The sequence below is a fragment of the Mustela lutreola genome, chromosome 1 (genome assembly GCF_030435805.1).
Source record: "Mustela lutreola isolate mMusLut2 chromosome 1, mMusLut2.pri, whole genome shotgun sequence".
NCBI classification, from domain to species: domain Eukaryota; kingdom Metazoa; phylum Chordata; class Mammalia; order Carnivora; family Mustelidae; genus Mustela; species Mustela lutreola.
The window spans coordinates 184029254-184045466 of NC_081290.1; the positions used below are offsets into that span (position 1 = coordinate 184029254).

Consider the following 16213-nt stretch of genomic DNA (forward strand, 5'->3'; position numbering starts at 1 on the left):
AGTTAATATTCACCTCAATTTCCAGTTTGAAGGAAAAAAAACTTGGTAAGATTCAGAAAAAACTACTTAACAGCTATTAATGTTCTTCCTAGGCAAAGTTTTACATTTCGGGGGAGAGGGAGGAGAGGTTTTTATGAATATAAAAATCCACTGAAATAAGTAAAATATTTTGGAAAATAAGTATGTAAATTTAAAATTAAGAATGCTAGATTTTGAAACACATTTTACTAATGAGTATACAAACACTAAGCTGCTGGCAAAAGTAACACCCAGATACCGAGAGTGCCAGAGCAGAGATTGAACCACTTCTATATGGTTAGGTATGGGAGTATGTAGGACAAGTATTGACAGTGATTTTGTAGAAGAGAAAGTAAGGTGAAAACATTCCAACTTTTTTTGATGGAAGAGAATATAATAGCTGTGTTAACTTTAGGACATCATATATTTCTAAATATTACATATCAATTCTTCCTATTCTAGATACCAGATTAGTTTCTAAGTTAAAAAGCTTTGAAAGTAATAAGGACTTTAAAGACCTTATGTTGAATTAGAAACAAGGAAGCTGTACTGTATCTAGGAAAAATGATTAAGGATGTTTAAAGTTTGATGTGGGGCGCCTGGGTGGCTCAGTGGTTAGGCCGCTGCCTTCGGCTCGGGTCATGATCTCAGAGTCCTGGGATCGAGTCCCGCATCGGGCTCTCTGCTCGGCAGGGAGCCTGCTTCCTCCTCCTCTCTCTCTGCCTGCCTCTCTGCCTATTGTGATTTCTCTCTGTCAAATAAATAAATAAATAAAATCTTTAAAAAAAAAAAAAAAGTTTGATGTGAACATCAAAGTTAATACCTTTGTATTGAACAACCATCTGACAGATGAATGGAAGTTGGTAAATACATTGCTTTTGTCTTTTAAAAATTATTTTCATAGGGGAATGGCACTTGTCCCAAAGTCACATCCTTTTTCTTAGGGTTAGATATATTTTGCATCTTCTGTAAAATAACATCCTGTTATTGTTAACTGCATCGTGGTATCCAGTCCACTCAAGTCTCTGTGATATTAGAAGATCTGGGTAACTTCAACTCCTCCCATCAGAACTGTTTTATAGTAGTACAGAGGTTCACAGAAGCATAGGTTTGCATACTACTTCATTGGCCCTGTAAATTCATAGCTGGAGGAAAATTTCACTGCTTCAGTTCTTCTTGGTAACAGAAAATTCACACAGTTTGAGACTTATTCCTGATGCAAAAATTTGCTAGACACAACCAAGTAAACCAGAATTTCAACCAGTAAGCCAAGAATTTTCACAATTTACTTGGAAACGGAATTTTCCCAAATGACAATTTGTTACTTTAAGACCATTAGAAATAGCTTCAAAACAAGTATATCATGGCAATACCATTATAAGAGTCTCTGTCTAGCCAAATTTGAGTTAAAACAAAAAAAAGATAAACAGAAGTTGAAGAGAGAATCTCACTCCATCAAAAAGAATTCTTAGAAAATACTAGTGTTTAAGGTAAACCACTACCTCTTCACCCATTATAAAGGTCCTCTCATTCACATGCCTTTAGCACTGAAAATCCAAAGCAGATGATGCTCTTCTTACGCCAATGGCATTGTGATGATTAATATAGCTTTCTCTTTGATAAATTTGGCTGTAGTCATTTCAGTATCCACAAATTCTGGAAGATTCAGATGTAATCTGTACTTCTCAGAGACCTCAATCAATAAATCATCCTAAGAATAACAAACCAAAGTATTTTAAAAGATGAAAGTAGAAAGTATTTCCTGGTTAAAATATGTGTTACTGGATTATTCCCAGTTATTCACTCCTTTCCCATAAGAAGAGGATCTCACTGCCATGGGACTTGCAATGAGCTTGTACAGCTGCTGTTGTAACTCCCTGAGGTTTTGAGAGTTTTTGTTACTGCTGCTCAATACATCAATAGTTAACTGATACAAAGCCATAAATTGGGTGTTGCCATCCTATATTATGTGGCACTGACTTTGTGGCTGACCAGCAAATAGCAAGGAAAATATATTGGCAATAGGAAAAATGGTGACCCATGTTTTATAGCGATAAAGCCCTTAGGAAAGCCAGCACAGTAATTTGAAAGACAAGTAACTGTATGCCATTAATGTGTGGCTTTAGCAAAAGTATGAAAATAGAATATTGGCAACATGCACTGTTTCTATTGGCTATATTTAATAAGCTACTACAAAAAGAGATCGGCTTAGAAAAGAATTTCCCAGTTTGCAAGTAGGATTAAAAGAATATACAGAACCCAGAAATTCTACGACTTCAAGGCTGAGAAATGGAACTAATTCTTATTTTAAACCAGTAAAAAATAAAATTGAGAATTTATTTCTTACCTCCAAAGACTGATTAAGACAGCCTAGAAGTAAAGACTGTATCACACATCATTATACTCTTTGTTAAAACCTCTAACTGGATTAAGGTGGAGCCCAGTTAATCCTATGTTTGGCACAAATGACAGCAATTAAGTAAAAAAAGACAGGCCATTGAAAAATGGACATGTCAAATAAAGAATTGTGGGGTATGGCACTGATTGGAATCAAAGAAATAAAATGGTACCAGCCTTGACTAAAACATTTAAAATGACCTTTGGACCCCCAACATTCCAAAAGTGTAAAAGGGTGAGTAAGCTGCTCAGCACATAAGGATGACATATTCTCCAATGTTCTTTTCTGATGTGACCAGTGTGGGTAAGATAAAGGGAACTACCCCCCAGAGAATGAAGCTGAAAGTCATAGAAAACAATGGAACTAGGGGGCTAGGTAATCAAGGAATCTTGGTTCTCTACCCAAGAACACCTCTACCCCCAGGAAAGGGACGCTGACAACATCTGCCTAATGGGATTTCAGAACTGCTCTGCACCAAGAGCTGCTGTGTCCCTCTTAGTTTCCTAATTTCCAAACTGAGACTGTTAATTATGTTTATCCTCTCTCCGTTCCACATTGTATGGTGCGTGTGGCTATGGCAGTAGATCACCTGTCTTTGTAGCTCATATGTCTGTGGTTCAAGAGGAGATGAAGATTATAATGGCAAAATCTTGTATTTCAGAGGCTGATAGTAGGATTGGAGATGCCTTTTTTGGGGAAAGAAGCAAATAATTATGACCTTGAGAGTGGACTGTAGTAGATTGTAGGACTTATGCCAATTTTTTGCTTTTCTTCTGTTAGAGGATTATACATTCTTGCCATTTGAATTCCTGTGACTACCTGTGAGTATATTCTTCCCGGCCCTGTTGATGTAGTATTTGAACTTGTGCCTTAAATTTGACCAATAGAATGTGAGTAAAAGTGATATATACTATGTCTGAGAGGAAGTTTTAAGATTCATTGCATGGCTTGGCCATTTCTGTTTTCTCTCTTCCGTGAGAATTGCGTATCTTACCTGTATCTTGAAATGTGCAAGACTCCTGGAACAGAGCAGGCCTACCTGACATACAGCCTGAGAAAACTGCTATAAACCACTGAGATTGTGCTGTTTTTTTTTTTTTTTTTTTTTTTTTTTTTACTACAACATAATATAGTGAAAGTTTACAGTATTACCTGTTTGACTTACCTCAGAAACACTAAGATCACAGAGAGATACGGAATTAATACCAGGTAATTCAACTTTTATTTCAATTTCCAGAGGTTTATCATTCTGGTCAGCCACAGTTTTTAATTCATAGGTTGGTTCCTTCAGCTCTACCTGGGTCTCTGTAGTGGAAATCTCCTCAATCAGACACCTTGCTTTGCTTGAAACTTCTCCTTTTGGCAATAAAAGCTGAAAGTGATCTGCATTGCTCACAGTACTACTTATCTGTTCAAGGGTTAGTTCTTATGGAAAAAAAAAAATGGGGGGAGATGAAATCACAAAATTAATCTACAACATAAAATACTATCAGGCTGTGAACTGTAATATATGTGGCATTAGCCAAAATGGCAGCTAAAGCTGAAGCTAATTTGGTCTGGGAATCTTAAAAGAATCTTAAACCTGGGGCATCTGACTATTGATTTCAGTTCAGGTCATGACCTCAGGATGGTGAAATGGAGCCCCTCATTGGGCTCCGTGCTCAGTGGGGAGTCTGCTTGAGATTGTCCCTCTCTGCTCCCGCCCCCCAATCCTACCCCCTGTGGTTTCTCTCTCTCAAATACATAAATAAAATCTTTTATAAAATAAGTAAAATCTTTAAAACAAGAATCTTAAGCCAAAGAACTTTGTTAAAAAGTTTGCAGGATTTAAAAATCTTTAAGGACATGTTAATATTTCTAATATCTAATCTTTATATTTTTCTATCTTAAGATTCTAATCTTTTTAAATCAAGATTTTTAGTTTGCAAAATGTACACAGGATGCAAAATAATTTTAAATCAGTTATAGTTTCCATTTACAGTCATTAACTTACCCTTTCTCATTTTCTCTCTTAAATCTGTGGGGTCAGCTTGTATTCCCATCAGATTTTGTTTCATCCTTTGAATGCTTCCTTTTATTCTAAATTTAGCGATACTGTAAGAATGTGAGAGAGTGAACTGGAATTGTTCCTCAATGCATTTCATGGCCATCCGTATTAACTGATCTTTTTTTACTTGGTCCTTTTCTGCTGCCTGGAGAACATCAGGATTGTAGGCAACATCGATGACTGTATAAACATCTGTGTGTGTAATTCAGAGGATGTGAAATGATGACAACTTGTTTCACTAATGATATTGTCAGGTAATATAGTAAGTCATAATCCTGGGTAAAACTAGAAAGCATAAATTCTATTCCTGTATTTTTCAGAGATAATCACAATGGTGCTAAATACATACATTTACAATTATGGCATTTCTTGGCATTTTATATGGGTTACTATTAGGAAAAACTGAATAGCATTCAATTCATATAAATAAAGGTATGCTTATTAATTATTAACTATATTACAACCAAATAAAATATTTTACTTGTAATGCCTTTTACCAAGTAAAATCTGATCATTATTTTTCCCAATAAAGTTTTTAAAATGTGCTTTCTCTCCCTTAATTCTGTGTACCTGATGTCTCAGAGATATCTTCTGGTGTGCCAACCTTTAGAGGTACTGGATGAGTGGTTGACTGGGGAGCTGGGATCCTTTTCCACTGACACAGGTTAATAAAAAGTACTTTTTCCTTGGGTTTCTAAAAAGCAAATAATTTTGCATATCTCAAAACCTAGTTTTTTTTTTTCATTTTATAATAATCCTAATGGTAACTCATCACAGAATTTGAAGAGTGAGAATTTTAGGCTCCAAGTAAGCCATTCCATGCATTAGAACCGTGTTTGAAAATGACACTGTTACCTGATTTCCCCCAAGTTACTGAATTTTCATGAAGATCCTGTTGCTGCTCCCAGAGGAACTGGGAGGAAGGAAGGGGCACTGATTTAAGCATATTCTGGGTGACTATGACCCAATTTCACTACTTCCTTACTCCCAGCCAAGCAAGTTCTCTTTATTTGAAACATCCTCCAATTCTATGAGTTTCTGTTAAATCATTACATTGCTTTTTTCTTGTTCTAGTAGAAAATGACTTTGAGATCTCCAAAATATATCAAATTTGAATTTCCCATTCTTACTCCTCCCTCATGCTCTATGTTTCACTCCCCCTCTAGAGTGGCAGTGCCCCTCAAGTTTTCTTAAAGTAGCAATAGCCAAACGTAAGTGATTCTCTGATTATTCCGGGATTCTTTCGCTCAAGGCCTCCCATCCCTGGGTACCAACACCACATACTAGGATCCTGGTTTGTAGACAGAGCTGTTCTTCTGGGGTGGCACAGAGCTGCTTCCCTTCTTTCAGCTGCTGTTCAATGAACTTCTTGTAGCTCTCAGGATTACTTTCAGCCAGATCGTCTAGGAGGTTCCAGAACTGAGTAACTTGGGTGAGCAGACCCTTTGAGGAAGACTCCATGATTAAGGTAAATAGGCCTCTTGAGTCTGTGGAAAGATAGGACTTAAGGGGGGGGGGGAGTCTGGGTAATTAACGATTCATCTCTTCTTTTCGAGCAGGAGGAACAAGCAGGTCAGGAGTTGTTTTGGTGAAGTTAGCACCTGTGTCTAAAACACTGTGGCTCAGCACCACTTTCCTTTACTTTATTCTCTAATCCACCTTCTTAAATTCTCAAGTTGTCCTCCCGGGCAAGTCCTCAGCTCTGCCTGGACTCTGACCAGCACCGAGGGGAGAGTAGTCAGTCAAAGTCGGGATTACCTGGTGACCCATTCTCTTGTTCGGATACCTGGGTATTGGCTGACTAGTGCCTGTCCGGTCCTGAAACTGCCAGAAGCCACAGGACACTTCTTGCTTCGGAGTTAAAAGCAAGGATTCTGGAGCCCGAATGCCCAGATCCCAGTCTCAGCTTTGTCATGTACTAGGTGTGGGACCTTGAGCAGTGAGTTATGGATCAGTCTATTCTCCTCAAAGTGAAGGCGCTAATACCTATCTCGTGGGGTTATTGGGAGAATCAAGTGTGCTCGTGCAGAGAGGCTGGGACCCTTGGGAAGCCCTAAGAGAATGATAATATCCGCGTCTACAGATAACCTCCCTCGCTCTCCTCTCCCACTGGAGACGTGTCCCCCAGCAGCCGCAGAATGAGGAAAAGAGGAGGTCTGGGTTCCCCGAATACGATATTAGGGTTAAACGAAACGGGAAGCTTAACTAAAGGACAATCATCCCAGAGGTCGGCGAACCCACCTCCTCTCTCGGTTCCTTGACAAACCGCGACGCCTGTTACCAGGGTAACCGGACCGGGTACAACGGCTAATTGGGTCCGGAAAGCTCCAGGAAGAAAGGCCTTTTACATCCAGTTCCGGAATCTCCCCCTCCTGGTGTTGGGCTTGCTTTTCAGCGGAGGCCGACCCACTTCCTTTCTAAGAAGGCGTCCGCCTCCCTTCCGCACCCTTTGATTTCTAGAGGATGCTGGAAACCTTCCCCGTGGGAGTCTCTGGGGCCTGTGGGTGGGAAGAGTTTCCCCGGAGCACAACTTCCGGCCTGAAAGGGAAGCCCGCTCCCTTGTCTCCCAGACCGATTCCTCCCCCCAAATCCCCGCCACGCGAAGCTGCGGCGCACGGTATGGGTGTGTTTGTGTGTGTTTGTATGGGGAGGGCGTTTGGAGGGAAGGTTACCGGGAGCTCTGTGGCCGCTGGGGGGCAGGGATCCCGGTGACAGAGACTGGGGTGTTTTCTCCGTCTTCCACTTGGAAGCCTCAACCCCACCCCCCCACCCCCACTCCCCTTTCGGGCACTCTGGGTGTCTCTTGGGCCCAGTCGAAGGTTGTACCCGTCCGGACCGTCCCCATCCTTTCGAGAGAGCGAAGCCCAACCCCGGGGTCCGTCCCAGAGGAGCGTGAACGGGGCATGCCCCCCTTAAGCCGGCCGTTCGGATTCCGCGCTGGCGCAGCCTCCGGCCTCGGTCCGAAAAGAGATCTTCCTGTCGGTGCGGGCTGGGGGAAAGGCAGCCGTGGCCTGGGCCACGGGTGAGGGCAGAATAACCGGTGGGAAGGCTGCATTTTCATGAAGGACTCGGGTGAAGCTGCAGAGCTGCCTTTGAGCCCTGACTCCTTGGCTTCCTGGGTCGGAGGAGATCTTGTAATGGAGTGGTTCTTCGTCTCACACTAGCAAGATGCCTGATTTCCTCAGGATCGAGGGGTGAGTGAGCGGTGGGGTGGTCGCACAAAACAGCTGCTAGCTACACACTGAATATCCTTGTCATCTGTTTTTTGGAGGCTTCTGTACAAAATAGAAAGAATTCCCCTGAATGGAGATATTGAGGGCGTCTCTGCATTTGATGTCAAATGTTGACATTTGTGGTCCTGACATTGTCAGATCTAGGTATTTGCTCCATCACAAACTAATTTTGAGGTTCGAAACTTGATCCCTAATGCGGATCTTGTTTGCCTTGGGCTGTCTGGTCTGGGGCAAGTTATGGCTTAAGGGAATTTCATCTACAAAACAGAAATGAAGATACTTGCCTCATATAAAACATGGGGGTTGTTTTGAGGATTAAATAAAAGGGTGCTCTTGAAGGCATTTAATTCTGTGCAGTTTGAAAGAATTTGGATGCCCACCATGTCACTGTGCATTCATCTGCACATTAGGGTAACCAGGCGTTTCCCTCTTTTAATGGTGAAGGGAAAACTACCCCTCAGGACCTCTGACTTCTTGTTCAGTGATCTTTCCTTTACCTCATGCTTCTTTGTAACACTGTAATAAAAGATAAGGTAAGAAAGGAAATTATTGTTATTAAATGTTATTTATTGATTCACTTCAGATTGAAGAATGTCCCGTGTTCCATTGGGAAAAGTCCTCCTGAGGAATGTCATCCGGCATACAGATGCTCACAATAAGGTGAGAGGAACAATCTCGTTATTCCTCAACATTCATTGGAGTCATACAGTGTGCCATGCATGATTTTGGTAGTTTGGAGATACAAAGCTGAACAAAACAGATAATTACAATCAATTTGGTAAGTCCTATCATAGAGACATATATAAGGTGCTTCCGTGCCCTGAGGAAGGAACAGTGAAATTGGCCTTGGGAAATTAGGAAAGGGTTCACAGAATGAGGGATGTTTGAGCTGCTTTATTTGAACTAGTTCTTGATGAACAGATTCATAACTTTTTTTTTTTTTTTAAAGATTTTATTTATTTATTTGAGAGAGACACAGTGAGAGAGAACATGAGAGAGGAGAAGGTCAGAGAGAGAAGCAGACTCCCCTTGGAGCTGGGAGCCGGATGCGGGACTCGATCCCGGGACTCTGGGATCATGACCTGAGCCGAAGGCAGTTGTCCCAACCAACTGAGCCACCCAGGCGTCCCTTGATGAACAGATTCAAATTTACCAGGTGTAAAAGATCATTCTAGACAGAACGTCATGTACTCATATGGCAACAAAGAAGAGCACGAAGCACTTGGGGTGTGGCAAGAAAGTGTGTGTGTCTGGAAAGGAAGGAATGTTGTGTGGGGGCGTGGGTAGTGAGAGAAGGTGAGGCTCAGGTGGTAAATTAGAATTGGATTGTGATGCTTAGAGATTAGACTTTTCCTCTAAATAGTAGAGAAGCTATCAAATGTTTTTGAGCAGGGTGTGACAAGATTATATTTGTATTGTAGAGAGATGATTTGTTAGCTGGGTAGGGTAGGAGAGAGCAGATGGAATGAAACAGTAGAGATACCGTTCAGGCAGTTGCAGTGCTCCAGGTGAGAGATGATGAGGAGTTCATGTGAGAACAGTGACAGTAGGGATGAAGATGAGGAATTTCGGAGATAAAATCCAAAGGATTTGGTGACTAAACATAAAGGGTTATCATTTGATAATTGCAGCATAGTTGCAAAGTTAATAAGGTGATAAGTGAGTCTCCCCAGGGTTAAAAAGTTCTCCTGTTGCTCCAGAATTCTACATACTTGAGATTCACTGGGTTGCATTGTTGAGCTACTCTAAAGAATCCTGAATTTGTTCCCCAGATTCCTGATTATAACCCATTCTGTAATACAATAATTAATGCAGAGTGTATTGTCAGTTTTTTTTTTTTTTTATATAAAATACTTTTTTTTTAGTAATTATATTTCTTTTCTTTTAAAAAATCTAGATTCAGGAGGAATCAGATATGTGGAAGATAAGAGAACTGGAGAAACAGATGGAAGATGCTTACCGGGGGACCAAAAGGAAAATGTTACCCAGTAGTTCAAGGTGAAGTTGGAGCTCTAAGAACCAAAATAATTCAGGGGCGCCTGGGTTGCTCAGTGGGTTAAGGCCTCTGCCTTCGGCTCTGGTCATGATCCCAGGATCCTGGGATCGAGTCCCGCTTCGGGCTCTCTGCAGCGGGGAGCCTGCTTCCTCCTTTCTCTCTGCCTGCCTCACTGCCTACTTGTGATCTCTGTCTGTCAAATAAATAAATAAAATCTTAAAAAAAAAAAAAAAAAAAACCAAAATAATTCAGATCCTGTTCAGAACCATCAAGTTTCATTCGAAAGCATTTTAGTATGCTAATGATAGATGAGTTCAGTTCTGTGAATCTTTAAATCTTCTTTCATAAATCTAGATCTCAGCATAAAGGTAATGGCTGTGATACATATGGTTTAACTCTTATCATTTATTTGCAATGGGGAATTTAAAAATTCTACCTTGAATAACTTTAAAAGTTAAGGATTCTGTGTATTCTGACCTTGTCTGGTGGCTTTTAAGATTCTCTTTTGCTGTCTTATGGTCACTTAGCTATCATTTACTCCTTTCCCCTATTAGTCTTTGATTCTCAGTCTTTTCTTTACCCCTTCTATTTCCTGTGTTCACCAAGTCACACTGCTTTTAGAGTACCTTTTTAATAATTCAGTGTGAATATGCAGGATAATGCAGGCTTAATTGTCTTGTTTGTGGAGGTATAGGAATATCTGAGTATTGAGAATATTTCTCGGGCTTCATATACCTGTTAGTGTAGAGCTGTGTGTATGAGAAATGACTGTAGTAATAATGCTGATTTCTAAAGTCACCCAGGGGAGCAGTTAATAGAGTGAATGAATGTGCCTGTGTAGTACTCGGGCTTTGGAGTGCGGTTGACTGTATATGTGAAGGGCTTTAGACAAGAAAGTATTCAGGGTATCCGAGGTAAAGAAGGCAGAGTCTATATAACAATAAATATCTTTGTAGTCGTTTTCTTGCTGAAGATGGTCCTTTGAGGATTTAGATGTAAAGTTAGTGCAGATGATAATTTGTCTTCTATTGGTTGTTCAATTCCAAGCCACATTTTCAGGGACAAAATATTGTTTTTATTTTATTTATTTTTAAAGATTTTATGTATTTATTTGATAGAGAGAGAGACAGCAAGGGAGGGAACACAAACTGGGGAGTGGGAAAGGGAGAAACAGGCTTCCTGCTGAGCAGGGAGCCCGATTTGGGGCTTGATCCCAGGACCCTGAGATCATGACTTGAGCCAAAGACAGACACTTAACAACTGAGCCGCCCAGGTATCCCCAAAATGTTGTTTTTAGAGTGAATTATTGATATCTGTCATGGTTTAATAAATCTTTAAAACATAATCTCTTAAGGGGCAAGGATTCTGATTGTCTCATCCCCTGCAGCTAGAATGGTGTCCAGCACGTAGGAGGCCCTTAAACATTTTTGATAACTGATTAGCGTGCTTAGTGACTTGTTAGCGGACCTTGTAAGCACAGGGTGGTTCTCAACTATTTTTCTACCCTAGCCTACTCATGGGTTAGGCCTTGCTCCTACTATTACTATGACCTCACTATAGCAAGTTGCTGGTTTTTAAGGAAGGGAGTAGATTTCTAGGGTAGTTTGAAATGTCCCCACCTGTGATTATGCTCTACTTCCCTCTTTCTGTGTCCTCCTACTTGAGAATTAGTAAGTGAGCTGTAGCATGCCACAGTCCATAAGTTATTTTGTCTTTATTCTGCAGTAGGATGGGTGGTGATGGTCAGATTTTCACTGGACAGCTATACAGACTTATAGCGAGGAACAGATCATGGTTTTTTACATTTTTTTTTTTTAACACTGAATCAGTGATTTTGTTTTCCTCTTAGCTTGTTCAGTGGGTTTTGTGCATGACATCCATAAAGGAACCTCACAGATTGCTTCTAAATATAAAAGTTCTTCTGTTTTTCCTTATAGCCGGATGCGTAGTGATGGTTTTGATGAAGAAAGTCAAAGAGACTATTGGAGGCCAAAGAATGAAATTTCTGGGGCACTGGAAGATGATTTTCTGAAGGCTAAATCCTGGAATAAGAAGTTGTATGATTATGAAGCTAATATGCCAGACAGGTTTGTGACAAAATTCATGTGACCATTAATACTATTTGGTCTGAGAATGTGTACTTTTAAAAATGAATTATCTATACAAAAACTTGCACATAAATGTTCATAACATAATTATCATAATGGCCAGAAAGTAGAAATCCAAGTGTCTATCAACTGCTGAATGGATAAACAAAATGTGGTAGTTCCCCCTTATCCATGGGGGATACATTCCAGGACCCCCAGTGGTTGCCTAAATCTGTGAATAGTAATGAATACTGTTTGTTTTTTCTGTCCCAACATAACCTATAATAAAATTTGATTTCTAAATTGGGAACACTAAGAGAGTAACATTAACTAAAAATAGATTTTTTATAAAATAAAATAAAATAAAATCTATGTGAATGTCCTACCTCAAATATTTTATTTCTACTGTACTCTTGTGAGGATGTGAGATGATAAAATGCCTACGTGATGAGATGAAGTGAGGTGAATGAGGTAGGCATTTTGATGTAGCATTAGGCTACTCCTGACCTCTGACAGTGTGGCTGGAGGAGTGTGATCTGCTTCCAGAAAGCAAAACTGCAGATAAGGGAGTGGGGGGGGGTACTAATGGAATGTTATTTGAGCAGAAAGGAATAAAATACTAATAAGTGCTGCCACATGGGTGAGCCTTGGAAATAGGTGAAAAAAGCCAGACACAAAGCACCACTTATTACGATTCTATTTATATGATATGTCCAGAATAAGCAAATCCATAGAGACAGAAATTAGATTCGTGGTTGCCATGGGCTACAGGAGAGGGAGGAATGGAGAGTGACTGCTAAGGGATGGAGTTCCTTTTTGGGTGATGAAAATGTTCTGAAATTAGATAGTGGTGATGGTTGCACAACTCTGTGTACTGAAAGCAACTTAATTGTACAGTTTAAAATGGTGAATTTCATGGTATCAGAATTTTACCTCAATAAAATTGCCATGTAAAACACATCCCATTGTAGACAGCATTGTTACAAGTTATTTTTGGAGAAGTACTTCACAGGTAAAGAGCAGAGTAGAAGAGTTCCTTAGTGTTTCTTAAAAATGGCAAGTTTCTTACAAGTGGACAAAAGAATGCTTTGTGTCTGAAATGATAACATGCAGTACAGAAAATGTAGCCAAGTAAGTTACTGAGCTTGAAGGTGGGGTTGGCTCTGCCTTATCTTTATTTTCTTTGCTCTGTGTGCATGTCTGTGTCTGCACACACTAAGTCTAATTTTCTTTAAATTTTCAAAAATATATGCATTGCTTTAGTAATACATGTAATGAAATATGTCATCTTACAGATGGGGTCACAGTGGTTATAAAGAGTTATACCCTGAAGAATTTGAAACAGACAGGTAAGACAAATAGGCTTACTGGAAAAAAAAAAGCTAGAAGCTATAAGATTAATTTCAAGTCTCAACTATAAATTGGGTTCCTAATTTTACAAAGGAGATAACATTTGCCATTACAATGTAACTAGAAACACAAGAGGCAATTTATTCGGGAGATAACTGGTATTTTGCCTTTTCCTAATTGACGTTCTGCATTTATATATAGCATTTAGGTTTTTAATAGTTTTCCGTGCAGTAACTCAGTTTGGCAGATTAGAATTCTTGTCTTCATTTTAAGAAAACAAGATGAGGAAACAAAACTCTTGAGAGTGATAAAAGTCTCATAGTAACCCTATGTCAGAACTTTTAGTTAAAATTCAGATGTTAACCCCAACTTTTTTTCTTAAGATTTGTTTATGTATTTGAGAGCAAGCATGAGCAGGGGGAGGGGCAGAGGTAGAAGCTGACTTCCTGCTGAGCGGGAGCCTGATGTGTGGCTCAGTCCCACTCAGGTCCCAGCTCATGACCTGAGCTGAAGGCAGATGCTTAACCGACCAAACGACTCAGGTGCCCCTAACCCCAACTTTCTGTCTAGAATACAGAATACTAAAATATAAATACACTTTTTATTTTCTATAGTAAAGCAGTTTCTCTTTTTTATTAGTAGTGATCAGCAGGATATCACCAATGGAAAAAAAACATCTCCCCAAGGAAAACCATCTACCCACGAGTCTCACAAACACAAGAAGTCAAAGAAATCTCACAAAAAAAAGCAGAAAAAAAAGTCACACAAAAAACAGAAGAAAAGCAAAAAAGAAGCCACAGATATAACAGGAGATTCCTCAAGCGAGTTCTCGGAAGAAACTGGGGCTTCTAGTACCAGGAAAAGGAAACAACCGCATAAGCGCAAGAAAAAATCCAGGAAAAAGTCCCTCAAAAAATCTGCTTTATTCTTGGATGCAGAAAGTGACACTTCCCAGTCGGATGATTCTGCATCCAGCAGTTCTGAGGAAGGTGAGGAAAGAGACACTAAGAAAACCAAAAGAAAAAGGAGAGAGAAAGAAGTCCATATCCCTATAGTTAACAACGAAATACAGGAGAGGACAAACAAACGCACAAATTGGAAAGTGGCTACAGATGAACGGTCTGCAGAGAGTTCAGAGGATGACTAAATGAGGAGGAGAGCTAACCCATTTCCCATCTGACTGGTTACTTACAGCTCTGCCACCTTGGGTTTTGCCAGTGACTCTCTTGCCCAGCACAAGGACCCTGATGTCAGAGCTATCCTGTGCCATCTATCTACGTTCTGACAGACTTCTTGTCTTCTGTTTTGGCCTGTTAAACTTGATCCTCTGATTGTTAATAGGGAATCTGGTATTTTATTATGAAGTTTTCTTGAAGAGATTATTTTTTGCAATTAATCACATTTAGGGTAGAGTGCATATACAGCAAATTAAAGGACCCAGAAAGCTGAATCCCAATAACGACCTGGGTACACCAGTTGGGATGCTGAATTTGGGGAAAGCAAGGGCTGGGATCAAGTGGATTGGAATTGGTGCTGTGTAGAATGTTGGAACATCGTGTTCTCTGTTTATATAGCAGGTGCCACAACTTTTATTGTCTTCAGCCTTGGTGCTTTGATCTTTCTGTATTTTGGCCTCATAGATGTGGTCTTTTATTTAATGAGAAAATGAGTATAAGAGCAAAACATTTTTCCTTTATGATTATATCCCTAGGCAGCTGTTATGAGACTAGGGTTTTCCATCAAATTTCCCTGCTGGACAGGGTCTGTGGCTACATTCAGTATACCCCTAAACATGGTTATTGGTTTAGTAAATGGTTTTCTATTTCCATTGTGGTATATTGCCTAAATGGACTTGTGTTCAAAATTAGTTCTTCAGTTGTTTTGGGTGAGTCCTCAACCAAATGGGATAAAATTAGGAATTAGTCATGCTGTCTAGTGGTGCTCTGAACAGGATTCAGGGTAGCAACTGCTATATTATCTTCCTTGTTAATTTCTAAATCTATTAATGAACTTTAGATTTTCCCTGAAACTAGGTTGAATCAGTTCCAAAATAAAACAGGCTTCTCAGGGATGTACCCACTTCTTCCCAGTCTGCCTTCCAATTAAAGCACCAAACAGAGACCGTATTATTTCCCTTTGCTATATACTGTGATCCCTACTGTTAATTCTTAAGAAACCAAAATAGCACTGAAAAAAGGCTGGCAGAACACAAGTGAATTCTTTCATTATGACAGAATATCAAGTGACATACTGCTTTTCCTGGTTGTCATTTCATGGGCTGAGTAGAAAGTTTGAAAACTCAGAATTTTGGTCTTGGTTCTGCCTCTAATTAGTTATGAGGTCTGGAAAAGGTAAGTTAACCTCCCTGGCCTTACTTTCCCCATGTATAATACAGAAATACTTCATGGTAGCATGACAGTGTAAGACACCAGCAATAGAATATAACTAACAACATTCCATGAGGTGGTAATATTTTACAGTTCTAACTACTAAATTTGTTCTCTTTACAGAACAGATGTCTAATAAAATGTTTGGTCATAAAATACATGGTTGGCTAGAGGTTCCCTATCCCTTGATTATATGCAGGTGCTACCTTTGGGGATATTTACTTGAAATATTAATACTTTGGTACTCAATTGTCAATGTTCCATGGTGTATATTTTTACCTTTGGGATTAGTAGGGGTCCCAGGAGGGAAAATAGTCTGTAATTACTACCTCTTAACCTAAAGACAAATTACTTTGTTCCTGGAATAGGTGAAATCTTTGTTGGAAGGAGTTTTCAGCACTTTTTTTTTTTTTTTAAGCATTGTTTCTGTGCTATAAAAGTACTGATTCTAGCACAGACTCAGGAAGATGGGCCAGTGGAACAAGGCATCTCCAGATTGTTGATTCTACTTCAGTCTTGACCTTCCCTTCTTCCCATACTAGCAGGCCTATTTCTTTCCCAAGAATACACATCTTGCCTGTTTTGTTTTTTGCTGTGTTTACTTTTTCTTGGTCATGTATAAGCAATAAACCTGTTTTCTGTTCTTCACCTTTCTCAACCCCAATTTCACTTCTATACCTTGGGCTGTCTTTGATGC

At 39.7% G+C, this 16213-nt stretch overlaps 2 protein-coding genes across 9 annotated transcripts; one reads left to right on the forward strand and one right to left on the reverse strand.

Annotated features, from left to right (window-relative positions):
* Window positions 1-817: 817 nt before the first annotated feature.
* On the reverse strand, window positions 818-6948 carry PIH1D2 (PIH1 domain containing 2). Of its 4 annotated transcripts, none has more exons than XM_059180666.1 (6): window positions 6705-6948; window positions 5748-5966; window positions 5034-5157; window positions 4410-4655; window positions 3582-3841; window positions 818-1163 (listed from the first exon to the last, which is right to left on the reverse strand). In XM_059180666.1, the coding sequence occupies exons 2-6, from the start codon at window positions 5922-5924 to the stop codon at window positions 1158-1160; spliced, it is 813 nt and encodes a 270-aa protein (XP_059036649.1). In that variant the 5' UTR covers window positions 5925-5966; window positions 6705-6948; the 3' UTR covers window positions 818-1157. The 4 variants fall into 4 exon arrangements, with proteins under 4 accessions (XP_059036649.1, XP_059036634.1, XP_059036627.1 ...); XM_059180651.1 differs by lacking the exon at window positions 818-1163 and adding an exon at window positions 1283-1729 and having other exon boundaries at window positions 5748-5950; XM_059180644.1 differs by lacking the exon at window positions 818-1163 and adding an exon at window positions 1283-1729.
* Window positions 6949-16164, forward strand: NKAPD1 (NKAP domain containing 1). Of its 5 annotated transcripts, none has more exons than XM_059180683.1 (7): window positions 6954-7080; window positions 7529-7657; window positions 8280-8356; window positions 9594-9694; window positions 11630-11779; window positions 13075-13128; window positions 13769-16164. In XM_059180683.1, the coding sequence occupies exons 3-7, from the start codon at window positions 8288-8290 to the stop codon at window positions 14274-14276; spliced, it is 882 nt and encodes a 293-aa protein (XP_059036666.1). In that variant the 5' UTR covers window positions 6954-7080; window positions 7529-7657; window positions 8280-8287; the 3' UTR covers window positions 14277-16164. The 5 variants fall into 5 exon arrangements, with proteins under 5 accessions (XP_059036675.1, XP_059036666.1, XP_059036685.1 ...); XM_059180702.1 differs by having other exon boundaries at window positions 6991-7080; window positions 7628-7657; XM_059180692.1 differs by lacking the exon at window positions 7529-7657 and having other exon boundaries at window positions 6949-7080.
* The last annotated feature ends 49 nt before the right edge of the window (window positions 16165-16213 follow it).